Below are 27,711 nucleotides of genomic sequence, written 5' to 3'. Positions count from 1 at the left end.
TGTTGACTTCCCGGGCCTTGAACTGGACAACAGCAGAACTCAGAACATTTTGGTAGTGACAGATCATTTTACCCGATATGCCCGAGCCTATCCCACTAAAGATCAGAAGGCTACCACCATAGCCAAGGTACTTTGGGACAAATTCTTTGTGCCTTAGTGCTGGTCCGCTCGCCTACATTCTGACCACGGGTGAGAATTCGAATCCAAGCTTAAAGAACTCATACAGTTGATTGTGGTAAAGAAAATCAGGACATCCACCTATCACCCACAGGGGGATGCACAAGATGAACATTTCTATCGCACATTGTTGGGTATGCTCGGCACGCTGAATGCCAAATAAAAACTCAAATGGAGTCAGCATGTGTCAACGTTAGTTTACGCATACAATTGTTCGAGGAATGACAGCACTGGGTTCATCACATACAAGCTGATGTTTGGAAGAGATTCCAGGCTACCCACAGACTTGAGTTTTGAGGTCTCCGCTGATGGAACTGGTGTGGAGAACTATAGCAAGTAGGTGAAAGATCTTCAAGACCAATTGTTTTAAGCCTTCAAACTGGCGCAAGCTGCTGCTGAACCGAATGTGCAACAAAACAAAAAAAGATATGATGATGAAGTCAGATTCCATAATCTACAATTCGGTGATCGGGTGCTCATAAGGCGTCTAGGGAAAAGAGGACGAAACAAGTTGGGAGACTGTAGGGAGTCTCAGCCCTACATTATTGAGAAACAGTTGACAGGGTTTCCTGTGTTCCGACTAAGAAGGGATGGCACCCAGAGGGACGTGAAGACCATGCACAGGAATCACCTCCTACCCATAGGGGATGGTGTGGACATGGATCCGACTGTTGCCAAAGTTAATCTTTAACCCAGTAAGAGCATCACCAGAACTCAACAACAAGAGTCACTCGACGGAGAAGACCTACACCCTGCAGGTCCAAGTACTGTACCGTCTGTAGTCTCCAGCTAAAAAGAAAAAGAAAAGGATGAGGAGGAAGAGCCACCAAACCCAGAAATAGCCCAGAGGCCCTCAGTGACACACAAGATACAATGTGTAAAACCTTTATTAAAGGTTCTGGGTTTGGAGAAACTACTACTTTGCCCTATAACTAGGATGGGAGTAGTCTCGGCCATCAAACGATAAACAAAACAGTCCTAGTGAAGTCCGTCAAATCAAAATGGCCTAGCTAAAAAAATAAATGAATACCTGCCCTATCTCGGGTACAGAAAGTGTATAAAGGAGATATGTATGCAAAGTAAAATCAGTGTTCAAATATAAAAAAATAAATCTGGCTGAATCAGCTCTCCTCCCCACACCTGAAAGCACGGAATAGGGCGGTTCCCGTAGGCAGGATGACACACTCTGGCTCGAGGTTTTAACACAAACAGTTCAAAGCGTGGATTGAGGCCCACGTTAAAGTTTCTCTTTCCAGTCTTTCAAACAATGTTCAACAAAAAGTTCACGTTGGTCCCCATCCGTCTTGCTCAAAAAGGTACATCAATCCTCCTTGCAGGAGCTCCCTTCCCTAAGCATATTACACTTTCGGTCTCCCTCAGTCGGGCTCAGACCGTTTTCGCATGTCAAAAACTTTCGAATGTGCATGGCTTTCCTTAGAGACCTCTGCAGGACTGCTTCAACTTAAAGTTCAATGTTCAGCTTTTTACTATCCCCTTCTCTCTGGGTTAATTATGATTACTTTGCTTTTACAGTTCATTCACTTTATCGCTACAAACAATGTACCTTTAACAGAGACTTGAGTGAGCTACTTCCTTTCGCTGGACCACACGTTACTCGGTATCGCTGAGCTGTCCTTACTTCAAAATTCATTCACAGGTCTGACTTTATTTGCATCTCATTCACACGCGTACAGCCTTCACTTGTGATATAATGTTGCAACTTCAGTCTTTCTTTAACACACACAGCTCTCTCAGATTGTTTGCCAACTCAACGGTTGTTTGCGTTTCTTTTTTCTCTTTACAAATTCACAAGTCAAGGTTAGTACCACAGGATTGGTCTTGCCTCCCTAACTCTGGTGTTCACCCGGGATGGTCGCTGGCGTCCTCGAAAAACACAATGCAGCCTTCTGCTTTGGGATTTGGCCTTCTCCACGTAACTGTCATGGCCTTTTTCAAGGCAATAACCTCTGTAGGAAACTCCTGGTGTTCTTGACCCGCCGCTCTTGTCCCTTGGTCCGTAGCTCTGCAAGTTCTGCTCTTACTTGTGTTCCACTTTGCTCAGAGTGTCCCTTTAGGTTCTGCCTTTTATCTGTGTAAGGAGAGCTAATTGGTATAAGGTGTATGTACTTAAAGTCAAGTGCCTGACTTTGCCTGACCCGATTAGTGGGACATGTCCAGTGCAATATATGAGTTAGTCTTGTTACTCTCAGTCGCCCTCTTCCTCGGCCCAATGTTTGTATAGCAAAGGGTTCGGGGGTGGGGAGTTGGGACACCTAAAAAATAGGATGGGTTAGTTACAAAAAAAGGGGGGGAATACCCCGTCTCACCATCGGTTGCCTCACCCCCACTCCTCGAAGACACCTCACCCAGGTAATACTCCTGCCGTGTTCCAACCCCAGTAACTGGATCCAAATGCGATAGCTGTATGCTGGCCACCTGGATGATAAGTCCACAAGGACAAGCAGGCGAGACACCATTTGGTTTCTCAGATTAGGTATTGTGACGATTCATGGTATCACGTCACTTCTCCCTAGGAGGTAGCCCTTCCCTGTGATGCTTGCGAGGTGAGCCCGCTATGCAACATTCCCCTTAGGGGTAGCAGAGAGTGGGACCTCACACAGAGAGACTCCCCTCCTGAGATGGAACTCCCTAACCTTCTTGCCCTTGAGACCATGAAACCCATGAAGACTGCTGAGAAATAATCTTAAAGCGCTACTGTATGTTATAGATATAGTCCTTTCCTTCCTTTCTTTCTTTCTGTAAATAGTGATACCACCAGGACCAAGAAGACAAAAAGAGACATACAGTCTGGTTTCAAATCATCTTCCAAGAGTACTGTGAAGAAGAAGATTAATGGATTTAAACAAACTTTGGCATGTACCAGAGATACTGGAAAGGTGGCCCAGAGGAGGCATGACGAATACACAATGAACACAAACAAAGGATAAGGAAGCAATGAGAGGCCAAGCAGGTGTGAAGCCCGGCAGATCCGGAAAGTTCAGACCTGGAAGCAAAGCGCTATGCCAGAGAAACAAATCTTCGGTCGGGAGGACGTAAACAGCAGGTTGCAGGAGTCCTTTACAGGCCTACGCAGAGCAGGCCTGACTGCAAGATGGTAACCGACAGATGGTGGCAGGACCTCGAGGAGGTGGACCGAGCAGTCCATTAACAGCGCCAATGCCGCCTGGCTGGAGACCCCACTGAGCAAAAGCATGGCAGTGGGGAGAGGAAAGAGTAGCAAGAATAACATTCCACAGGAACGCATTGATCCAACATCCCAGGGTGAACCGTTGACTTGGTCCCAACAGAGAAGAGGTAACGGGAGTCACAGGCGGCCTGGTAGGGATTGGGGAAAGCAGACGAATATAAAGAAGGCATTGGCAGTAATTGTCCCTTGTCACAGTAATTTTACCTGAAGTACCAAATTGGAAGAATACATAAGGAGTAATCTCCCTCTTCTCGGTAGTTGCATCAAGATTATTGAATGGAAAGAAAGCCTCAGGAGTTGTGATAAAAGTATCACGTGTGAATAAAAGTATCAAGTGTGAAGATTACATCACAAGTGATCTTCCTCAAGTGTTGTGTCAAAGAGAGGAACATAGTGGGAGTACTCTCCCTCAACACTCTACCCTCAAAAGGGGTATTCAGGCTAGGGTACCAGGAGAATCAACTACTTTGTCAAAGTGCTGGAAGGAATCAAGGACACTACAGTTCCCCTTGTTTTCATCAACAGGAGGAGGGGAAAGAAAAAGACAAATAACTATTGTAAACAAAGGGAGTGTTTGACCTTTAATCCTTTAACTTCCATGCCCACCCCCTTCAGTTTCAAGGCCCTTTTTGTTGATTTCGGTATGTCGCCATTCAATGCGTTGTAACTTTTTTGTTACATGAGATATCTCAGCCAAATGTGGTCCCTTTTTTCCCCCCACATGTACTCGGTCGTAACGCCACCGAGGAATCCTAGGTTGCTGTAGGAGGGTGAGAGAAAATAACCAAAAAAGGTAAACATTTTGGGTTTTTTCAGAAAATGCCAATAAAATGTTGTACAAAGAAACCTGTGTTTTTTTACTTGTAAGAGCTAGGAACAAATGGTTTGCTGTGCTGAATTCCCCAATTTCCTGGCTTTCAAGAACAGGTTGAGTGGGAACACAATTATGTTGATGTGGTTTTCAACCGTTTTGTGAGAGGTAAGCAATTTTGTCAATTGGACATGCGTGGACGGAATGGAAGAAAAGGGTATGAAAGCTGAATTGGAGGACAGAAAGGCATACATTTCTGAAAAGTAGGCGAAATTCGACATTTAGGAAGTGGTGTTTGGCGCAGGTCAGGCAACAACTAGGTAAGGGAAAATTCCATAGTTTGGGGAAAAAGAAGGAAAATGACAGAAAAATAAAAATAGGTATGTGGTGGACATGCTTGGCCTGGTATGGAAATTCTATGAATTTTGAGAAAAACAATGCTCCACTACATTTACCTAACCCCACACCCCCCCAACTCTTGCAGTTAGGAAATCACACATTTTTTGTAGTGTTTCACAAACAAGCAATACCACAAGCCAAAAACTGAACCATGGTAGACAGGGGATTTATGCTTACGGCCTGAACAGACATACTTAGCATGTGTAAATCAGGAAAACCAATGTGGTGAGGAAGGGCAAGCATACATTTTTTGAAAGAGCACAGGCAGACCTTTTCAAGGGTAGGTGACTTGTGCAGGTTACAAAAGTGTATGGTGCCTAAAGCAGCGACTAAATGTAGGTCGCATTTGGTTGAGTGACAAAGGGCAGCAGCAAGTGGGTCGAAACGTTATGAAAACCACGCAAACACAACAAATGTCATACCTTTGCACGCTCCCACAGGTGTCAAGATGAAAACGGTACCTCACATTTGTGGGTGCAGCTACCTGGGCGCCATGGGGAAAGCCGAAAACGCAGCTAACCCCAAGTCTTTTCGGACAGCAGAATTTGTGGAAATTTGCTGAAACGCAAACCATACAGATATCGGCCTAGGGTGTCCAAGCCACCAAGGACATTTTGTGGTGGCCTTCTCCCCCCTCACCCGAAATGGGTGGTGGGGCACCTCATGCAGGCCTCCCTGGGCCTCCTACGAATGGCTGTGTGGGGTACAGCCCCCACCATTTGGGGTGGGAGGGGGGAAGAGGGCAACCAAACAATGTGGGACAGGCCCCCCAGTGGGTGGGGCAGTAAGGTTTGGGGACCCTGGGGGCAGATTGGCACACCAATGTGCCCATCTGCACCAAGGCAAGTTTGGTAAACAAAGACAAACATTGAAAATGGCAGGCTGCGCTTTAGGGGGGGCTGAGGGGCACCCTAAACAACAGGGGAATTTTGTAATGGGAAGGGGGTGCACCTCTCCAGCCCCCCAAATGGAGGGGCGTGGCATCTCATGTCGCCCTCCCTGGGGGCAAAATAGGGGGGCAGTCACACACTCCTCCCTGGGGTCAGGTGTCCCTTCCTAGGAGCACATTTCTGCCCCCAGGGAGGGCTGCATGACATGGCCACCACCCCTTCCCATTAGAAAATTTGGCAGCGGTTTGGGGTGCCCCGCAGCCCCCCCCCTAAATTGCTGTCTACCATTTACACTTTTGCCCACACCAAATGCAGAGGGGGGCATCTCATTCAGCCCTCCCTGGGGGTGGATAAGAGGGGCATTTCATGCAGCTCTCCCTGGGATCAGATGCCCCTTCCTAGGAGCAGATAACTGCACCCAGGGAGGGCTGCATAACATGACTCCCTGTCCATTTTGGGTGGGGGACACCCCCTTTCCATAAAAACAATTCCCTGGTGGTCTAGTTTGTTTTCCCCTTGGGCCCATTCCCTAGGGCAGATGGGCACCCATCTGCCCCAGGGGGGTCCTAACCTGCAAGCATCATCCTTTGGGGGGCCTTCTCACACTTTCCTGGTGCCCCCCCAATTGGATGGGGGGCCACCTCATGTACTCCTGCCTGGAGGCATAAATCTGCCCCATGGAGGGCTACAAGTGGTGCCCCCCTTTCCCCTTGGGGTGAGGGGGAGTTGGCCATCTCCCTTTTGTGTAAAGAAAATAATCCCTGGTGGCCACCCACCCACCCAAATCTCCCTTTGGTTTTTCAATGTGCCCCCTTTCCTGAGGGCAGATGATCAGCCATCGGCCCCCAGGGTTATCCATATATGTGCCCCCATGCTTTGGGAGAATCTCCCCTTTCCAACGACACCTGCCTCGATCTGTGGCCTGAATACAGCCGGAGATTGAGGCAGAGCAAGGTGGACACTCACCTTTGTGTTTTCACCGCGGCAGCCGAAAATGGCTGCAGCGGTGAAAATACTTTCAGTTTCATGTCGGCATGCGTTACGCACACCAATGTGAAACTGAAGGTAATCCAGCCCCGGGGCAGTGAGGAGGGACCTCCCCCTCACATAACCCAGGGGTTGGATTCCAGTTTTGGGTGATCCCTGCTTTGCAAAACTAAGTGCCAAAACTAAGTGCCAAAAAGGACGAGGTATCTCATCCTTGGCAACAGGGAGGTAAATAAAAATAAATAAAAATAAATAAAATCCCATGGACGAGATATCTCGTTCTTGGCACTTAAGGGGTTAAGCAAGCCTTGAGAGCAACATTGGAATAAGTACAAAAGGTTGATAAACTGTTGCAGGAAGTTATCCAAAGATAGCCAACAGCTGAACACACTTGTTGAATAGAAGGTTGCCGAAGAGCAGCCTGGAAGCGGATAACATGGACCAGGAGGAGATAGTAATTGCTGAACTGTTGAACCAGGAGATGGGAGTAATTCTCCTGGTAGTTTGTACAAGTGAAGAAGTTGAACCGTTATCAAAGACTAATAGAAATTACACCCCTAGTGTTGATTCCATTGAACCAGGTGTTGGGAGTAATTCTCCTGTAGTGAGTTATGTTAATGTTGTATTAGTGGTAGGTATGATTAATCCTGTGAAGTCATCACTGATCCCCAGCGGCTAACGAATCCTGACCCTGTGGGTGGTATTATGAGAGAGGATCACATGGAAGGGACGGCTGTCTGAGAAGTGTGGGGATCCTATCAGGAGAGATGCAGTATCCTTCTCTTCATGAAGAAGACCCTATGATTCCTAAATTCCTAATGTCATTTTACAAATCTCTCCCTTTGTAGGACCCAAAGAACCCTTTCTGCAAAACACTCTAGCAGAATAACATTCACACCTCAGGTACACATGACTCACATTTAACATCCTTGGTCTCTGATGGTGTTGTACTAAATAAGCGTCCCAAACAAAATACCATTACACATAATGTCCACTTAACACCTGTTTCTGATGGTTTTGATTTAAACAAAAATCCAAAGCAATACAACTTTTAAAAGCACAATCCCATAAAACCTCAATACTGAGATGAGGAAGAGGAAGAAGGAGTTAATGTGGATTAAAAGAAACACCAAGCTAAACGTGCAGACTAGGTGTTGTGATGGAAATCGGCAGTGAGGAACATTTAAAAATGGAGTGCCTCTTCAAGTAAGAAGTGAAGGTGGAGGAGAGAGATGCAGAGCAGGCGAAAAAGGAAGCAGAACCGAAGGCAGATACCCGAAAGCAGACTGTGCTGAAGGAGGCAGGCGCTTCATACCGAAAAGGCAAGATACAGTGAGAAATGCAACAGCTACTGCAGGAGGACTGCTGGGGAGCTGGCAATAGCGGAGAGGCTGTCAGGGACGCAGTCACATTGAAGAGCAGCAGTTCAACAAGCGGGTGAATGAGAAGCCAGCGGGAGAAATGCACAAGGGTCTGCAGAATGGGAAACACTTTCCCGAAGCAAGGACTTCTCTGCAGCCATCCGCCACGGGTCGGAAACGCCAGCAAACTCCAGTGAGTCTGCCCAGAAATATTGGGAGCCACAGGGTGTACAGACAGGCGAACAAACAGTTGGAAACTTGTTTGAATACCAACCAGGTAATATAGAAAGACAGAATGTACACAAGTCTCTGTATATGAGATTACGATATGGGGAAAACTGGAGTAACATTGAAAACTAATGAGAGCTGCTTTTAGGTCCTGCTTATCCGATCTGAATTTCGATGCCCGAGCATGGACTGTTGGAATTTTGGCTGACAAGGTAATGCATTTATGTCTGAACACAAATATTATCAATTAATAGGGACAGCAATGGGAACCTCCTTTTCCCTGGTATATGCAAATCATTTTATGGGGTATTGGGAAAGAGTTTGGCAATCAACATCATTTTAAAAATACAAAGGAAATATTCTTATGTGAAACAGACACATCTATAATATTTTGATAAGGGACGAAAGAAACGTACACTCTTTTGTGAGTCATCAATGAAAAGAATTGGAATTTAAAATTCACTGTTAGCCTGAGCCAAAAGGAAATGGTCTACTGTGATGAATCAAGGGAATTCGTCCCTTCTCCCCACGGGCGAGCATGCCCTCTCCCCCCTTGTGAGGCTAGCGAGATGTGCCTGTGCTGCAAAAACTTCCCTAGGGGTAGATGCAAGTGGGATCTCACTGGGAGAGACTCCCCTTTTGGAGATAAAGACTGTCGTTCTGGCAAGGAACTGCCTAGAGAACATGTCAATACTACTGCTTCAGCTGTATTTTTATAAAGATTTGTGTTAGAAAAATTTCAATATGTGCTACTGTAAACAGGAAAATGTGACTATTCCTTTAAGTTAGGAATTCCCAATGACTGAAAAGAAGAAGATGAAGAGAACCATACGAGACAGAGAAAAAGGACTACGACTCTATGCCAGGGAAGTCCCAAGAATTAGAAAAGTGGTTAAATGCCAGGGAAGTCCCAAGAATTAGAAAAGTGGTTGGATGCCAGCAGTGCGCTAAAGCTCGATGGTCGGTATCCTGAGAGAAGAAGAAAAAGCATCCTAACTGATAGGATACTCCCATCCCCTGCACACTGTCAATGGTAAAAAAGCCAAAAACATAGGAATAAGCAATTTATTCAGAAAATAATTTCATCCTGCACAACGCGTTTTGTACATTTGGTGAAAGAATTTAATTTCCTAAGGAGCCCTCGGGTAAACCAACTTTTCAATAGTTACTGCACATATTGTAAGATTTGTCGCGCATTCATAAACCACTCACTGGAATGTATTCAACTTATTTTACAGATTTTAGAGGTTATGCTCCTGAAGAAGGGACACGCAAGTCCCAAAACGCTGAATGCAGTTTTTTTTCTAAATAAATTACTTGGATGAAAAGAAAGGATTTTGAACTTTCATGGAACACTATTTACCTGGGCTTATTTTATAATTTGACAATTAAATTATCCATTGTGTATCTCTGACTGTATAATAATTTTTACAGAAGTTGAAAGTACTCTTCTGAGGTTTTTGGTGTTTTGCCATAGATAGTGTGCAGGGCACGGGAGTATCATATCAGTTAGGATACTTTCTTTTCCTATGTGTTTCCATCACTGTGCCAGGAATGTTTGTTTCTCCCAGCACCTTTATTAACTTAAATGTTTCCACAAGAATTGTTTTTAGTTTTTATCAATATTGGTGTGCAGTGTAAGGTTGCTCTTTTTGTGGTCGGTATCCTGAACCAGCAAGAGAACGGGAATCAGACCAAGACGCGCAGCGTCTCGCACCGACATGAAGGAGAGAACCAGAATGGGACGCATGGAATCCTAAAGGTCAGAGAATGCACAAGGAGGAACGTGGTGGTGTGACCACAAACTCGTGGTGCACCTGCGGTCCTTCAAGCAACACTGATACTGCTCAAGAAAAGTGGAATGAACCAATAGGTGGGAGACCAGAGACCCTGCAAACCCAGATGCAAGAAGGAAGGGACGTGAAGGAGATCCTAAAGGCCAACCTGACGAAACACAGACGAGCAGGAGAGATTGGAAATCAGTGACGTTATCCCTACTAGTTGTAGGTAACAGGGAATACGGGAGACCCGGGAAGGGAACAGAGAACTCTTATTGTAATGCTTGTATTCTTCCCAGTACATAAAAAGAAGCAATAATATTAAAACCCTTTGAAGCAACTGAGAAGCTTCATCGGACTACTCATACTTATCCCATTACAGGAAGATGAACTCCAATATTAAAAACCAGCGAAGAACAAGAGAAGTATGAGAACATTCATACTCGTCCCAGTACAAAGACTATAATATTAAAACCTTTGAAACCAGTAGAAATCATTATCGAATACTCAAAGAAGAAAAGTATATCAAATTGATGTTTAGAAAAGTGAAAGAGAATAGGTATTATGTTTAGAAAAGTGAAAGAGAATAGTTATTATAACACTCATACTCGTCCCAGTGAGAGAGAAGAATACATCATATTAATACCCAGAAGAGGGATTCTTCATGCTCAGCTAAAACTAGAGATACTAAGTCAAGAAGAGAGACCAAAGATCAAGGAAAGCAACAAAGGAGAGATTTGTAAATCCTCAACAGTCATAAGCAGAGGAAAGGAGGAAAGCCCCCATTGATACAAGAATCCACAAGGAAGACTAGCAGGAGGCTAAAGAATATAAAACCAGAGAAAACAAAGTCAAGTTTAAAAAAGTGCCTGGTTAACTATATGGTTTGATAAAAGCATTCACCAGAGACTATTTGAAGATATTCCATTACACTGAAGTTTGCAAGAAGTGAACACCCCAGGAAAAGGGAGTCATTCACCGGTCCTTATTTATTAGGTTAAAGGTAGGGTCAGATAGGGTTAATTTGTACGGGGACAGATTACTTTACACTTCACTGACAAGCACCTTAATCTGTTAGGTAGGGACGTCCCATAGTATGGGAAAAGGGAGATGGGAAAAGGGAGACATTTATATTTTCCTTTAAAAAAAAATTATCACACAAAAAAACTAAAACTGATATGAATGATCAGAGTCTGCATCCTTCTTCTGACCCACCACACTTCCTAGACTTAAACATTATGGTCAATTGTAACTAATTGGAAACAGCTAATTACCAGAAAAAGAGAATATGTATACCTTTTATCATTAAAACATAGTATACTGTATGGTGAGCTGGTGACTTAAAGTTGTACAACCAAAGAAGAACAATTGCGACAGTTAAGGTAAACATCGAACAGATTCATAAAAATGAAATCTCTGAAACATGTAATCGATACGACATATTACAGTGTTGATATTCAAACAAGAGTTTTAATTGATCTCTAAAAGTAGAAAACAATTTACGATTAAGAATATGGTGGCAAAGATATGATAAGGATTATAACAATATACAGTCGGAGTCGGTGCCTGGACCAGTCTGTGCGCTGCTACTTCTCTTTCCACTTAGAGCTCAGCATGAATGTTCTAGAGAAAAACAAAAAGCCAGGAACAAGAGCAACCCCAAAGTGTATTTTATGAAGCAAACTATTGGTAACTCCTGTGGCACAGTTGTCTTAATTCATGCAGTGGCCAATAACCGCGACAAATTGAGCTTTGGTGAAGGGTCTGCCTTAGAAAAGGTTTTGATGGACAAGTTGTACAGATGGACACACCAGACACAAAATATCAATATAGGGTTTGAAAATGAGGGGAGGTGGGAGCTAGTTAGCTCCTGCTTGTGGCCTGGAAGTGCCTGTTTAGCTTGACATCAATAGCTACTAGGAGCTACTTTTGGCTCTCCAGGGCAGCTGATGACAAACAAACACACCTGTTATTGCCACAGGAGTTACCAATAGTTGGGACATCTATAAATGAGCATTAGGACACAAAATCATATTCCAATTGGCAAGATGGCTCCTGTCCAGGAGATCACATTCTGTGCATGCAGAGCGTCAGAAATCGGATTCACTTGAAAACGTGCTTCATTTACACTATCTTTGTTGATAATACTCCACAAACTGATTAACTGTTTCTGTGCAATTATTTTCAACATAATTTGGCTGTCTTGTTACCAAATATGAGGTTTATGACAACTAAGCCAATTTTTTATACCTTTGCTTCAGTGCCTTATGTGAAGAATCCTGTGGAACCCTCACTGAAACCATGCCTTATGTCTCCTGCCAGGCAGCCAGGGGAAGGCAGACGCTTCCTGATCCCCAACCCTAGCAGTGATCTACTGCAGGAGGATCCCCTGGGAGGAGACAGGGTCCAGGGTGGTGAGGAGATTCCGTGGGATAAGGCACAGTATTTTTCCTCTGATGGGAAGGCTCTTCCCAATGTACCTAAAGAGTTAATGGCTTATTGTCGTGGTAATGTCTCTGACTCCTATATTAAAACTAACATTGTGGACAGAAGTGGTGCTGTTTTTGTACAAGCCTTATCAAAGGAAAGATCTTTTTGGGAATCCCAAATCAAACACGCTCCTTACTCCCAAAAATATGATGTACAGGAATCTGGAAATGTTCTCTTTAATAAACTACATTCCTCTATGACAACTAATTCTAATGGTCCTTCTATTAATCAGTTCAGGGAAATTAATTCTACCTGTAAAAAGAACTCAAATGTCAGAAGAACTAATTTAGTTTAAGGGGACTACAAGTTCCAGAATCCCAGAGTTACTGGGACGAGGGAGAGGGCTGAAGAGGCATGGAGATGTAGTAGCCAGGCCACTAAACCTAGTGGCCATTGCAGTAGTCAAGCAGTTTAGTTTAATAGACCACACCTGAACATTTTAAAAGAACCTGGGAGGCATTAAAGGCCCCCTCAGGAAAGGAGGAGAGGAAGAAGTTGGAAGGCTAGCTGTAGTAGAAGTAGAGAAGAAGCACAAGGCTGGCAAAGCACAAAGAAGTGGTAACGCAGAAGGGGCGCCAGAATGTGGGGACAGCAGATTTCACCTGCAAGCTCTGAGAGAGTCCTGTTCTCCCAAAATCTGAAGTGCAGAGGCCGCACAGCAGAAGATGCGCAGGAGACTACATTTTCCCCATGTGAGCCTTATTGTCATGGATGCAGAGCTGTGAACATGCAGGAGACCGAGGGCAGAAGCGTGAGGCAAGCCGAGGGTCAAGGAAGGAAAATGAATAAACAAATTTGAGTGGCTGGACCAGAGACACCTGTGCAGGAGAAGTGTGTGGGTCCCCAGCGAGCCAGTAGTAGTGGAAGTTGGAAAAGAAGTGCATTCATCAAAGCAAGTGTCTGATAAGCCAGTGAGTGAAGCACAGCGTTCTAACGCTTTGCGCAAGACTTGCCAGTAACTGTGTCCAAATCCTTTTTGAGCTGCGTATGATTTTATGCAAGCAGAAGCTGTTCACTGTACTCAAAATATTGCTAACAATGGAAATGTAGCGCTCACGTATACCAAAAAAGTCCTGTTATTCGGGTGAGAATTTAAAGCTAATGAAATCCATTGTTCCAATATCCTTAATTAAGGAGAAGGAACGCTGATAGAACCATTTCCGAATACCGAACCTCGACAATACACGAGTAACACTTTATATAGTCTGAAAACCACATCAGAAAAAGGTTGCATAGTTGTGGTTCCCTAGGGAAGTCAGAAGTATCCTTTTACAATATACAGGAATACAATTCTCTCTTCATCTTTAAACCTTGAAATGTACTTAAGCCGATATAAGCCTAAATGTGCACTCGCGGCCCGTGAGGCAGTGCCCCCCCCCCAGATCCCTGAGTCGAAGAAACGGACACAATCAATGCCCGAAGAGCAGAGATCTAAGCTCCCGTGCAGACAGCGGTAAAGTGAAAGTAACTTTCACCGCCTGTGGCGTTTGGCGCTCACAGATCGAGAGGCTGGGAAAAGTGAATGAGGCCCAGCAGGAGGAGACCACACCGCTCCAAGTGAGGAGCCCCACGCCGCAGGCCCAGCAAACCACATAGCTCTCAACTCACCCGCTTTTGGCGGGTGTCACCCGCCTTGCAAAGGGCTGACTCACCCGCCAAGCCTCCTGCACGCCCATTCATTCCAATGGGCGTCTCACCCGCCAGAAACAAAATCGGGTGATTTCACCCGCCTTTGCGAGACAAATGGTTGAGAGCTATGAAACCACAGATGGGTAGTCCCTGCCTGAGAACCGGGGCATACTTTTTCCTAGCCCCTCGGCCTCTCCTGGCGGGGGAGGCACCAGACGCCTATCCCTTTCAGATGAACACAGGGTAAGTGCACCCCTGAATGCCCCAGTGGCCCACGAGACAAGTGAGGACGCCAGCACCCGGATGCGGCACCGGAGGGGCCCTGTGCAGGCCACCCCCAACCTTACCACCACAAGGGGGCAGTGAAGGTAGCAAGCCGGAGACCCTGGGTGTGAGGGAAACACCAGGGGCCTTTGTGTGAAGCCCCCCAGGGCCACCTGAGGGAAGTGAAGTGCATATGGACATAGGGAGGTCTGGGCCCCCGATTATGCACGTGTGCCCGCCTCCCGAAGGCAGTGACCAGCTAAGGAAGGAGGTAGTGGCAGACAACCAGAGAGGCTGAACTGAGAGCCCCATGCCCCACGACATGACTATCAGTACTCAGAGGGACAAGACCCAGTGCAACACACCAAAGGCAGCAGGTGACGGAATTCCCCCAGTCACAGCACACAGAGAAGACGCAAAGAAGATTTCCCCCATAGAGGCAGAGGTCGGAGCCCTGTGGTGGGGAGGGGGGAACACCCGATCCACGTGGGGGCCGGATGCAGAGTACCTCCAGGAGCTTCCCTGGGACTCTCGACGTGCAGTGCTGAACTTATGCTGTGCAAGAGATTCATCCTCATCTTAGGATAGAGTTCAGGGGTAACCCTTACCAATGCACTCTGTTGTGCACGGTGCCGCATGGACTGGGTCTCGAGGCTCTCAGGTTATATTTACACCCAGAGGGTCGACACAAGGATTGCGGGACACAAGAGCAACATGGCGGGGAAGAAGGAAGACTGTGGCCACATAAAAAGATGTGGCCTCAATGGACGAGATCAGAAGCATGAGAGCGGACATAGGTGGGAAGGTGGACAAGATCACACAGAGGATCGATAAGATAAGAGGAGTGACTACAGGAAGAGGAGCACAATCAGTCCTCGCTCGACATACTAGAAACCCATATGGATGTGAGGATGGCCGAAATCGAGTGTAGTGAAGCTGGGATGAACTTAAAAATGGATGATTTTGAGAACAAAGAGAGGAGATGTCTTAGGATTTTTGGAATACCGGACAAAGAGGGGAGAGAGAGAAAGATCTGAAAAGGAATCTGCATGAAATTACTAAACACTTTTGGCAATGGCTCCATAATCGAGAGGATACACAGAGTGGGTGGCCCCCGTGGGGGACCAAGATCTGTCCCTGTTCGCTTCCATAACTACCCAGATAAGGTCACGGTCCTTGAGAGGGTGAAGAAAGTGGGGCCCGTTACTTCTGGCGATGTTAGAATCATCATTTTTCAGGACTTACCATCCCTGACCCTCGCCAAGAGAAGACTCTGTTAATCGACGGTTATAAACATAAATTGGTCACAGAGGAGAGTTCAACAGAGCAAAGAACAGGCTTTTGGAACATGCAGATGCTCCCTCAGGCTCTCAGGAGGCGAACACTGAGGGGAGACAGTGGCAGGTTAAAAGCCCAAGAAGAAAACGTATTCAGGTGCTAGGAAATACAGGAAACTGAGTGCGTCCCTGGCAGCCGGAACCTGACTTACTCTGGTTCCGGGCACACAACTATGAACATCTGCCCCAAGGGTTGGAGAACAGGGGTCAGGGGGGGCCTGGTGAAGGGATATGACTCCAGGAGACATACCTAAGAAGTAATAGCCTCTGGGTGGGGTTAGGGGGGTGAGGGGGGATTTCGGTGAGTGTGTGTTGAGAAATTGCACAATGTTGGTGCCAAGGGGAAAATTAGGGGACAGGGAGGGGGCTCATTGGTTGATGGGTGCAAGTTGAGACGACCCAAGTAGTGGGTTTAATTGGCGGTTCCGCTACACATCCTAGGATGGATCTGGGGGGTGGATGTTGGCTCTTAGTTATGTTGAGTTTTGGCTTGGTTCAAGACAACGTTCGCATCTTACAGTGGCATAGCAAGTGGAGGAGAGGGGGCTCTATCCGTGGGGTAACATAATGGTGGCCTCGAGTCAACAAATGGGCTCCCTGAGGGTCCGTACCCTGAATGTTAGGGGCCTTAATTCCCCGACAAACGGATCCTTGGTTGCCAGGGAATTTCGATAGGGTTAGATTTCCTTTTTCTACAGGAGACGAAATTCAGGAAGGGGGAGGAACGGAGGATCCCAAATGGCACAATGCGACACGAATTCTGGGGCTCCGGCCCCTGCAGGAAAGCGCAAGTAGGCATTCCAGTACGTAAGGCACGCAGGATGGTGGCATCAAGGGGTTTGGTCAGACGTGGAGGGGAGGGCCCTCCTGGTTTCAGGGAGCATTCAGAAAGTGAACTTTAAGTTTGCCACGATTTAGGCCCCCAACCAGGGGCAATTGAGATTTATGAAGGGTACACTCCCTAAGATACTGAGTGAAAGCTCAGGACATCTCGTTCTGGGAGGCGATTACGCCTTCTTCTCACAGCCCCCCACCCCCACGGAACATTCAAGAGGATAGATTACCTGTACATATCTAAGGACCTGTGTGACATTGCCCAGGGATCTGAGGTTCATGCTATCTCATGGTCGGATCACTAACTGCCGACGCTGGACCTGGGCTGGTTGGGGGATGAACCATAAAAGCTCGAGATGGCGGTCCAATGAATCCCTGATAAAGGTCCCAGTGCTCCGGATGAGCTGCAAACAGAAATCAAGGAATTTTTCATCACAAATCACACAGGGGGAAGTAGGAAAGACAATAGTTTGGGAAGCGGGGAAGGCGACCTGGCGGGGAATACCGATTAGAAGAGCAGTGGCGCGAATGCCACTGGGCAAGGGGCCATGTGAAGATTGGTTCTTGGCGGGGTTCTACAAATCATTCCTTGAAGTCTTATTGCCCTTCATGACAGAACTCTTTAATGATATACGCGAGAAGGGAGTGGCCCCCGATTCCTTCACTCGAGCACCCACTACAGTAATACCCAAGGAGGGGAAGGATCTGAGGACATGTGGGGCATATCGGCCAATCTCCCTCCTCACCAAATATTGATGCCAAAATATATGATAGGGTTCTTACGTCCAGGCTTCAGGAATAAATACCCTGATTGATACACCCTGACCAGGTGGGCTTCATCAAAGGCTGGCAGGGGATGGACACGATGAGGAAACCACTGCACCTATTACATTAAGCAACAAGAGTAGCAGGTGACCCCACCATCCTCTCAGTGGATACCGAAAAGGCTTTTGACAGGGTGGAGTGGGACTTCCTGAAAGCAGTCCTGGTTGAGTGTGATATGGGGGAAGAGACTCTGGTGGGGGATCATGTCAGTGCACTCTTCACCCAAAGCATGTGTCACTGTTAATGGTGGGTATTCACAATGATTCGGTTTAGGGAGGGGAACTAGGCAAGGCTGTCCCTTTCGCCAACGCTTTTTGCAATTTCATTGGGGCCTCTAGCATATAAGATCAGTGGGGAGCCTTGTGTCGAGGGGTTTTGCATAGGGGGGCTGGAATACAAAGTAGCATTATATGGGGACATGTTGTTACATGTTACAAACCCCTTGAGTTCAGTGCCGATGGTGGTCCAACTCATCGAACAATATGGCAGAATATCAGGGTTGAAGATCAATGGGTCTAAGTCGGTCCTCCTCCACCTTGGACAAGAATGAAGATTGAAATATAGCCAGATTCGGGCCTCTTGGAATGCAGGTCATCTTGGGGCTGCTTAGGTACTTGGGGATTAATGTCACTAGGGACCTCAGAAATTAAATGCATCTAATTTAACCCCACTGATGGCCAAGCTAAAAGAGGACATGGAGAAGTGGAGTAAGCTCACGGTCTCCTGGCTGGGGCGCCTTAATGCTCTTAAAATGGCCCTCCATCCGAGGATCCTCTCTTTGAAGCAAATGCTACCCATTCGGATCCTGGACTCGTACTTTCGGGAAACTAAGCGCACATACTGAAATTTCTCTGGCATGGTAAAAAAGGCTAGGATTCCCGCGGGGATCCTTGCCCTTCCAAAGGAAAAAGCATGTGTGGGTCTACCAGACATTAAACTTTAATATAAGGCTGCCCAACGGATACCCCACCTAAGAGTGCAGCAGGATCTCCAGTGGATCGCCATGGACAACATACAGATGCGCCCGGCGACGGTCGGGGAATGGCTGTGGTTCCCCAAAACAAAAATAGGATACTGCGTAGAATTCTGGAACACTCGATTGTGGGTACGGTCTGGCATATTTGGAAACAGCACACTGAAATGGAAGCAGTAACAACCTGACCCTCACCGTAGGGACACATCTGGGTACAGGGAGTCAGAGACGCCATACGAAACCCAAGGTCTTTCTATATTTCCAACTCAAAGAAGGGGGCACTAACGGGGAGGGCTGAAAGGAGCAGATCCAGAGAGACATTACCCCATTTGAGAGACCCCTAGACACCAGTAAGGAGGCGAGGAGGCTTATCTCAGCCACATGGATGGGTCCTAGTGGCTTTCTTCTGTCACATGTCTATGAGTTCATTAATGTGTTCAAAATCACTGTATTACCAACAGTGCAGTCACGTGCATAACTTCAAAGTCAGCAGTATTTCTTCTCCAGCCACACTGACCCTGAGCATACATTCTTGGACGGTGCACCAGTGGTGCTTCTCCATAATAGGCAAGGTTGCGCCGACCCATATGAGCCCCCGCGCCCACAATGGAGGAGCCAGCCCATTGTAAACACTAAGAACTCACTCAGCTGCTTTATGCAGCTGAGGAATCGAGGAAAACGCGGTATCCGTTTGACAGCTGTGTTCCTCAGTCTTGCATATTCATTTATTCATTGTGCACTTGTAAGGTGCTTATTCATCCAGTAAATTGTGTTTCAAGGCACCCACAGAGCAAAGGGGAGGGACTGAAATGTAAAGAAAGAGAGGCGGTCCTACTAGGCCTTGTGAGAATTCAGAACCTGCAAGTGCAGAAATTGAGAAGGGACGAGGGAGGGGGTAAATGCTAGGATTTCCACTGGGTGAAGTGCTAGGGAGTGAGTTGCAAGCAGATGTTAAGTGCCTGGCAGAGATCACTTGGTAAGAGTGGTCAGCTACAATACAATAAGTGCAGGCCTGTGAGACAGCACAGGCCAGTGGGCGCCCAAAGACAAGTGCTGGCAGTGGGCAGAGGCTAAAGACAATTGGGGGGTGGGGAGCAGGACGCAGAAGGACACATAATGGCCCTTTCACCAATCTCAATGACTGTGGTGTTTAGCAAGGGAGGGAGGGGGGAAAGGAGGAGGTGAAAAGCAAAATCTTGAGGAGCTTCCGGAATTTGAGGAGATCCGGCTGAAGACGGAGATGTAGGGGGTAGACTGTTCCAGAGTAGGGAGTCAGTAGAGGAAAGAGATCGGCCACCAGCTCACTGTCTAGAAAAGTGCTTGACACGCAGAGAGTTGGCACCGAAGAAGCGTAGAGATCTGGAAGGAGAGTATTTGGCGAGAGCCAGTTGTAGATAGCGTGGTCCCCGGCCCCAGCGAGCCTTTTGGATGATGCAAAGGGATTTTAATTTGATGCTTGCAGCAATCGGGAGCCGGTGGAGAGATTGTAGGGCTGGAGAGATGCGGTCCCTGGGCTTGAGGTCAAGGATAAGTCTTCAAGCTCAATGGATTTTCTCCAATTAGCCATGTAAAAATAGGGGCGTATTGCTTCCCCAACCTGCTATGGCCCATTGGGGATGATGGCCGAGGAACTGCATGTTTGTATGTACGAAGGAAGTGCTCCTGCGCCTCTTCCCACATGCAAACGGAGCAGGGCTCTTCCTCAACAGCGCTCCAGTTCTTGCGCACATGTGCACGAACCCGGGAGCGCTCTTTGCTTCTTTTTCGTTCTACACAGGAGCTTTAGCACTGGGAGGAAACATCAGGACTAGGGCAGAACGTACTTTAATTTAAATATGTGCATGTCGGTGTGTATGCTTGTGTTTCAAAAATGTTCTCGGGAGGTAGGGAGGAAGCCCTCTCCTCCTCCCCCAAACACCTCTTGATTGGTTTAGGCTCCCTTGCTACACTCCATCATACTGGCATATTTGGAGGAAATATTTACGCCCCTCCAATTTAGTACACAATTTTACCAACACTAGTGCTGTAAAGCATGGTAATAGGCAGTATGGTAATAGGCAGTATAGAAAATAAACTATATTGGTTATATTTTCTTTCCAGGGCCTGTACACACCACCTGTATGATGCTTCAGAGCAAATTATTGTAAAGAGAATATTTATGTATTGCCCTGGTGACAAAGCAATGTTGACAGTGGGTATTGAAGTCTTTTGGGGCAGTGCTTCTGAAAGCAGAGGGGTTTGGTGGTTGCATGTGGAGGATGCAAATGTAAAGGTTTTTCTTTAAATGTGATGGCGTCCTATGATGCCGGTGGCCTCCCAGTCTACCCATACTGCAATGTAAAGTGCAAAGGGTTGGAGGCTGCATTCTCTTCTAAAGATCCAGAGGCAAAGCTTTCTCATGTAGTCATTAATGTGGGCAGATCACTCATCAACCATATTTGCACATCTCTTTTTCACCTGTAGGACAGCTAGTTCCGTTAGGTTATTGCTGCTGGGGGAGCAGGGATGATTTTTGTTCTCATACTATTCATAACATGTTGAAGCCCAGGGGCAAATAAGTTTTTCTTCTGGCTTGGTAATAATGTGTACTGCGGAATTGAAAGCACAAATAGCAATAAAGACAAGAAGTACACCTCAAAATGCCTGTTTGTTCCCCCACATGCTTACTAAAAATGTCTGGGGGGGGGGGGGTCGTAAATTCAGCACATGCCACACCCGGCTACCCCACACAAACAATCGGGCCACCTGTAGACAGCTTGTAAGGTACATTCGGTCCTCCAGCAAAACTAGTTGTGCACCCCTGCTCTAGATGATTAAAATGGGTGCAGTAAAAAGTTGGGTCCTGCAGGTTCAACATGCTGAAAGCAGACTCAGCAAAAGCTTTATTTCCTGTCAATTCCAAAATGCAATAGAACCAGTAATGGTGCATGTCATGGATGGTCCACTCCTCCTGGACTAATAAAGTGTCTTTTTGTGCATGTGCAAATTATTTATTGTTCACTTGTTAGGCGCAAATACTGTTTCAAACTGACCAAAGGGCAACAAGGAGGGGACATGGGATGATAGACAATGTAATTACAACAATGTAAAAAAATTAGATACAACAAATAAGAAGAGTCAATGGGGAGGGGAAGACAAACCGACTATGCCTTGCGAGTGTTCAGAACGTGCAAGCACAGAGGGGTATGGGCAGGGGCGTCGCCAGTCATGGGCTTGACACAGCAGGCAACACTCTGCTGTTACGCCAAGCCTGGGCTCAGACCGCTAGAACCTGTAACATTTCTCACCTCGGAGAACGGTGTATTTAATGAAGCAAATACACCGCTCTCTGAGGTGAGAAAACAGGCATTGTAGTGAAGAGAGAGGCACTGCCATCAGTAGACCCCCCTCCTCCCATGTTGCGGCTAAAGGTTTAACTGCTGGCCCAGCTTTTACGTGGCCCATGCTTTCAATAATTAGTATTTACTAAAATAAAGTGCATTTCTGTACATCCAGGGATTGTATGTATGCATGCATGTATGAATGTATGCGTGCATGCATGCGAGAGTGTATGTAAGGGGTGTGTGTGTGTGTGTATGTACGTACACACACACACACACACACACACACACCTACCTATCATGTTTTACTGCCGTATCTGGGCAAAGGAAAGCCAACTTGAGTGTTTGTATGTGGTGGTGGGGTTGGAGTGGGGGCTATGCTACAGTGGGGCAGGCCTGGCCTGGCTGGGTCTTAATGTGGCATGGAATGTTGTACTCACATTAAGGGCAAAGCCAACATGAGTGTTATTACATGGGGAGGGCATGTTTTCTTATTTTGACTTGGCTTTTTACTTTGCTGGCGTTAAGGTCAAAGGCAACATCAATATTCTTACATGTTAATATTAAAAGGACATTTGTACCGCGCACTATTATCACCAGAGTGGTCCCCTGGCACTCTGATGGATCTGAAAGGTCAGAGGGCAGGAGCTCGTAGAGTGTAGCAGGATAAAGGTAGAGCAAGATTGATAATGTCCTGTTGGCAGCTACAGTTCGGTTTACACTGTTCGCTGAGCATGGGTGTGGTTTACGGACTGGTAGACTACCATGTGCTGTTGTGCGAGACTATGTGTGGTTTGTTTTGTTGTTGCCGTGGAGTGAAGTGTGTGCACTTTGCTGTGCAAGAGAGTGGTGTGTTTTTTTAGGATGTGAGAGGTGTAAGCGGAGAGTTGAAGTTTTTTAGCAGATGGGTTAGTGGGGTTACCTCAGTGTTTCGGGCATCTGTGTTAGGTATCGCTGCCCTTACTGCCTGCAGGAGCATTCCTTAGTGGTTCATTCATCAGATTCTGCGCGAGGCTGTGCCATGTCTCTGTGACTGCCTAGTGATCTGTGGGTGGGAAGGTGGTGAGGGCCTCCCTAGGCTGAGATCACCATGGTTGTGGGCTGCTTTTTGGTCGTCAGTCGGGTCGGTCTGCCTGATATCACCTTCCTGAGCTCCTAGGGTGCAATCCCTCCCTCCAAGTCCTAAGCACTTCCTGTCCTGTTGGGTGCTAGTCCCTTGGGCTTTGCCTAGTGTAGGGGTTTGGTTTGGGAGAGGCTGAATCCTGGGCCTCCTTCCTCCCCAGCTACTTTTTGCCACGTCGGTTTGTTTGTGGCGCATTCTATTTCCATTAGTATAGTTGATTCCGTCTGGTTCTGAAGTGAAGAGGCAGGTTTTGAGTAGTTTCTTGAATTTCAGGTGGTCCTTTGTACTGCGTATTTCTTTAGAAGGGTGTTGCACGTTTTTGCTGCCAGGTGGGAGAATGATGAACCCCCAAGTTTTTTTTCTTGTGTATGGTTTTGGTTCCAGGCAGATGTCCGAGTGTTCTTGTCAGTTGGCAGATGGTTATTTCTTTTGTAGGAATTCTGCTCCTTGGCCGTGGATTGCTTTGTGCGTTATGCACATCATTTTGAAAGGGATTCGTTGTTTGATTGGTAGCCAGTGTAGAATTTCTAGCGCTGGGGTGATGTGGTGGTCCCTTTGTGATAGTTTAAGGAGGAGTCTGGCCGCTGAGTCAGGGATATGTTGCAGTTTCTTCAGCAGGTGCTCTGGCATTCCGAGGTAGAGGCTGTTTGCGTAGTCAATTCTCGAAATGATGAGGGCGGTGATGGTCAGTGTTTAATGAGTGATGGACAGGAACAATAGGATTTTTATTGAGTGTAGGAGAAGAAGCATTTCTTGATTATTGTGTTTACTTGTGGTTCTAATGTTAGAGCACTGTCCATTAGGACTTCAAGGTTTTTTACTTTTTTTGATGGTGAGGGTGTTGTTCCTAGTTGTGTGTGCCATGGGCCATATTTACATAAAATATATCACCCAACCGAAGTTTGCACACATTTAACAGCGCTGGTACAACTTGGTGAGCAGGGAAAACACAGTACAGAGTGAGAGGTAACATGGTGCAAAAGCAAAATAATAGTACACGGTACATAGAGATCAGGGAGGTCACTTTGAAGTATGAAAGGCTGAGTTGGCCTTGCCGGGATTTAAACCTTCAAATTACACTCAGATTACAACATGAGCTCAGCCTGCTGAGCTATTTTACCGGCTAGCCAGCAAGAGCATGTTTTCCTACTGTGGCATTTTATCTTATTACTGGTGTTACCCAGAATCATGGCTATGCCTCTGGTGAGCTTGAGTGAAAGATAATCTAATGGGCCAAAGGAAAGCGTGATATCAGCCTCCTGGCCTTGTGTGGGGGGGTGGTAGCATGGGGTGGGGCGTAATCAGCGCAATAGGTTTAATGTCCCGTCTCACTAACAGTTTTCAAAACTGCCATCTAGCCCCCGTAAAATGCTGTGGCTGGCTCCGCCCCTGGGTATTGGATGGGTGATGTGGTGCTCGGGGAGAGCAGCAGGAGAAGTGCTATGAAGAAAGGTAAGTGCAACCTCCAGTGGTGGAGGGCGAGCAGAGGCGAGTGCAGAGGATTGACAGCAGCTGCTGGGACAATAAGATGTGGGAGGTCAGGGACCCGAGGATGCTTAAGGGCCCTGCACACCAGTCAAGCTACTGTGCGATTAGCAGGGGAGAGAGGGAGGGAAATGCCCACTGGCTCTGTTTTAAATGTATGTGACGTTTTATGTTGCCACCCTATGCACCACTGTCTGGTCTGAATGTGTTTTATAATTGGATATGCCCAAAGAAACTATTTGTCGTGAATTGGTAGCTTCCTAGAGAGCATTAAGAATGCAGCGTCTGCGTTTTCAGCAGCAGGGGCACGCACAACTCAAGCAGGCGAGGGTAGTTTAGAAGCAGTATTCTATGCATCGCGGGACTCGTGGAGTAGTTCTAACGTTATAAACAGAGGACTACAAGTCCCAGAATGCAGAGGCAGAACCAAAGCTGTCAAAGCGGGAGCTCTAAGCTCATCCCATCTAGGGCGTAGCGCCGCCTGGGCGTTACCTGTAACGAGCCGCTCCGCTGGCCGGGGGCGAGCTCTGCCAGTCTGCGCGTCCCCGGGGCTTAGCACTACACGCTTCTAGCCGCAGAAACACAGCGGGGCTGTCACTCGGCGCGACACTATCCCAGCATCCCCCGCGCCCGCCTCACGCACATGACGCTGCGCCCGGAACCTTGGCAACCGCGGAGGGGGGGGGGCCTGGGCGACTCCCAAACCAATATGGAGGCAGTGCGCTCAATGACGTCACCGGCGTCTGAACGGGGCGTACGATCGGATAACCTGCCAGCCTAGCTCTAACACGGGGGGTCTACAACCTTTGGCTCTCATGTTTCTATGGACTACAACTCCCATCAGGCTATGGCCGTGTGTGCATCGGTGAGTGCTCATGAGACTTGTAGTCTGAAACAATTGGAGAGACGCAGGAAACCTGACTGACTCTAACATGGCCGCGACGTCCGCGGCGCAGCTTTCACTTTTGGATTGAGGATTATGGAAAAGAAAGAAAGACTAACATTCCGACGTCCTTTTTAAGGCCGGAGAACTGCGCAGCATGGCCACGCAGGATAGGCAACCCCGGTTCACATCTACCTTCCAAGCGTGATAGCATATCACACAGCTGCACTCCAAATATGTAAGGCACTGTATTTATAAATAGACATTCACGTACAGTCAAATGTACGTCCAATGCTCACATTTATTTTACGAACCGAATTGTTCCTCTTTTGTAGCGCCACTTCCTAAAAACGAAATGCCTCATATATACGTAGATCTCCTTTGTCAGGGTGAAACGTTGATGTTCTGAAGCATAAACTGCTGTTACCATGGCAACTGTACTGCGCCTATGAACGGGCGGTCGCCACAGAAAAGGGACCACGCGGCTGGAGAGGCGCGCGCCTGCGTGAGGGCCCTGGACATAGAAGACGCCCTGCCCACGCGCGCGAGCGCCATAGACATAGAAGACGCCCCGCCCCAGAGCCCTGGCTACAACCTGTGCCCCGCGTGAGAAGGTGCACCCTGTCCCCCGGCTTCCCCCGTCACCGGGATCCCCTGGCATGGACGGGCAGCAGCAGCCGCAGCAGGAGGAGGTGGAGGACCACGGCTACGGCCTCTTCCCCGAGAGGAAGGAGCGGTCCCGAGCCTCCTTCCTCTCCAAGAGCATCTTCACCTTCAACAACAAGTGCCGGATCATGCTCTCCATCGCGCTGGACAGCAGTAGGTCGCGACCCCGTGCGTGGGGTCATCCTCTCTCGCTTGCATTATGGGACTTGTAGTTCTAACTTTCACATGTACAATCAAGTCAATATTATGTACAAACTGATGAATAACCTTGTTATCTAGTACTTCACAACCTGTCACACTATGTTTATTTAACGCTCACCAACATTCAGTCTTGAGAATCCTACATATACAACCTTTCCGTGGCAAATTCATCCTAGGCTTTATTACTTTGTGTTGCACGTAAATTCAGGTTTTACTAACCTTCATGAAAGCCATAATTCTTTTAAAGACACAGAGGCTAAGTATTATGATGAAATATGACAAACACATTAAGAAGGGCATAGATTGTTCGTGAAGGGCTTGCCAGGAAAGCTTATGGATATCATGGGCCCTCTTCCTAAAATACTGAAGATGGCAGAGGAAGAGGAGAATCCATCTACCCGAATATCCTGACCGGTTAGGCGCAATGAGCAATATGTTTGTTGGGCAATGCAAATTGCACTATTGCCACAGAGCGTCGATGATTGATCGTAGTGAAGATCGACACAGAAATGGGCATGCTGGCATCCTCGGAGGCCACCTCAGGAGCAAAAGGGCTTCTCTTCTGTGATCATTTTGTGAAGGATATGTTCTTCAGTACCTTCGCCGCCCTGGACAAAGCTCAGTCGTCCCCCAAGAGCACTTGCTGTGTGGAATCGCCTCAACTGTTGGAATAACAACTGGAACTAAGAACAAACAGTGTCCTTGGTACTTGTAAATCTGCTACTAGTACGTGGTCTCAGCCCTGCAGGCACTCGGGAGCGCCTCTGCTCAGTATCCGCCCATGCATGAGAGAAACAAGGGAAGAAAAAATACAACCTTCTTGCAGTTTGTGGGTTGGCTAATCGCTATGCCGCTTTTGCTCCTGGGCACGTCTCATGCGCTTACAATGTTCTGCTGTTTGTTCTACTGCACCCTATCCTACGCAGAACTGAGCGTTTAAAGGGTTGGGATAATACTTTGCCTCTGTGTCTTTAATAGAATTATGACTTTCCTGAACGTTAGTATGGAAAATCTGAATTCTATGTCAAGAAGTGGAGGCTTGCATTATGCTTGTTCAAAGCTTACTAGTCACTAACAAAGCTATTTTCTTGTATGCTTAAAATAAAACGTGGCCTCATTTGACCAGTCTGGAGTCTTTAGGATGTCCTGTAGATGAGCACCGTTGGTGAAAATACAATGTCCCCACTCGTAGAGTGAAAATAAAACAAAAGTTGTTCGTTGTGGAAAAATACATATTTTTTTATGGTCTTTCATTGTTAAGTGTCTGATTAAAATCGAAACGACACTAGGAACTGGGTTTACGAAGAAGTGGTTTATTTTACTCCTGACCAATTTACTTTGTACGCTATTTTACATTAGTTATAAAGACATGCATATCAATTTATTTACCTGTTTCTTTAGTTTCAAGTTTTTTTTAAAGTTTTAAACATGACTATATTCTCTTGACATCATTATGTGCACAGAAGAAAAACGTGTCTCCATATTCCCTGTATTTGGAATTGGGAAGACGGTAGTTGTGCAGAATAGTGAGTTAGGTGCAAGTAGTAGCAGCCTAAATACGTAATGTACGGCTAGGAAGCTTTAATCAAACAACCAGGGTCTATATTTTCCCTAAACGAGAAAGCTGCTACATATTAATGAATACAAAAAAAACAACTTGAAACTGAACAAAAATATGTAAATACATTGATATGTATATATGTCTTTCTAAATAATGTAAAATAACGTACAAAGTAAATTGGTCAGGAGTGAAATAAACCACTCTTCTTCGTAAACAAAGTTTAGAGAGTCGTTTCGATTTACTTAGACAATTAACAATGAAAGACTGTAAACAAAATATAT

The 27,711-nt window shown here is 46.7% G+C and overlaps 2 protein-coding genes across 7 annotated transcripts in view; one reads left to right on the top strand and one right to left on the bottom strand.

Annotated features, from left to right (window-relative positions):
- RPAP3 (RNA polymerase II associated protein 3) overlaps window positions 1-24,749 on the bottom strand; it is a 280,511-nt gene extending 255,762 nt beyond the window's left edge. For 2 of the 4 annotated variants that reach the window (XM_069629862.1, XM_069629864.1), the window contains exon 1: window positions 24,612-24,749. The gene's annotated coding sequence lies outside the window, so the exon portion shown is untranslated. The remainder of the gene's footprint in view (window positions 1-24,611) is intronic. The other 2 variants (XM_069629863.1, XM_069629865.1) reach the window with 1 other exon arrangement.
- Window positions 24,750-25,149: 400 nt separating this feature from the next.
- Window positions 25,150-27,711, top strand: part of ATP23 (ATP23 metallopeptidase and ATP synthase assembly factor homolog) — an 80,223-nt gene continuing 77,661 nt past the window's right edge. Inside the window, exon 1 of one of the 3 annotated variants that reach the window (XM_069629869.1) lies at window positions 25,150-25,240. Coding sequence is in view for 1 of the 3 variants with exons in the window: in XM_069629866.1 (XP_069485967.1) it covers window positions 25,662-25,821 (160 nt within the window). In the remaining 2 variants the exon portion in view is untranslated. Of the gene's footprint in view, window positions 25,241-25,522; window positions 25,822-27,711 lie in introns of those variants that run through there. The other 2 variants (XM_069629866.1, XM_069629867.1) reach the window with 2 other exon arrangements.

The sequence above is a fragment of the Ambystoma mexicanum genome, chromosome 12 (genome assembly GCF_040938575.1).
Source record: "Ambystoma mexicanum isolate Mex_15411 chromosome 12, UKY_AmexF1_1, whole genome shotgun sequence".
In the NCBI taxonomy this organism is placed as follows: Eukaryota; Metazoa; Chordata; class Amphibia; order Caudata; family Ambystomatidae; genus Ambystoma; species Ambystoma mexicanum.
This window is presented reverse-complemented; position numbering and strand designations above follow the sequence as displayed.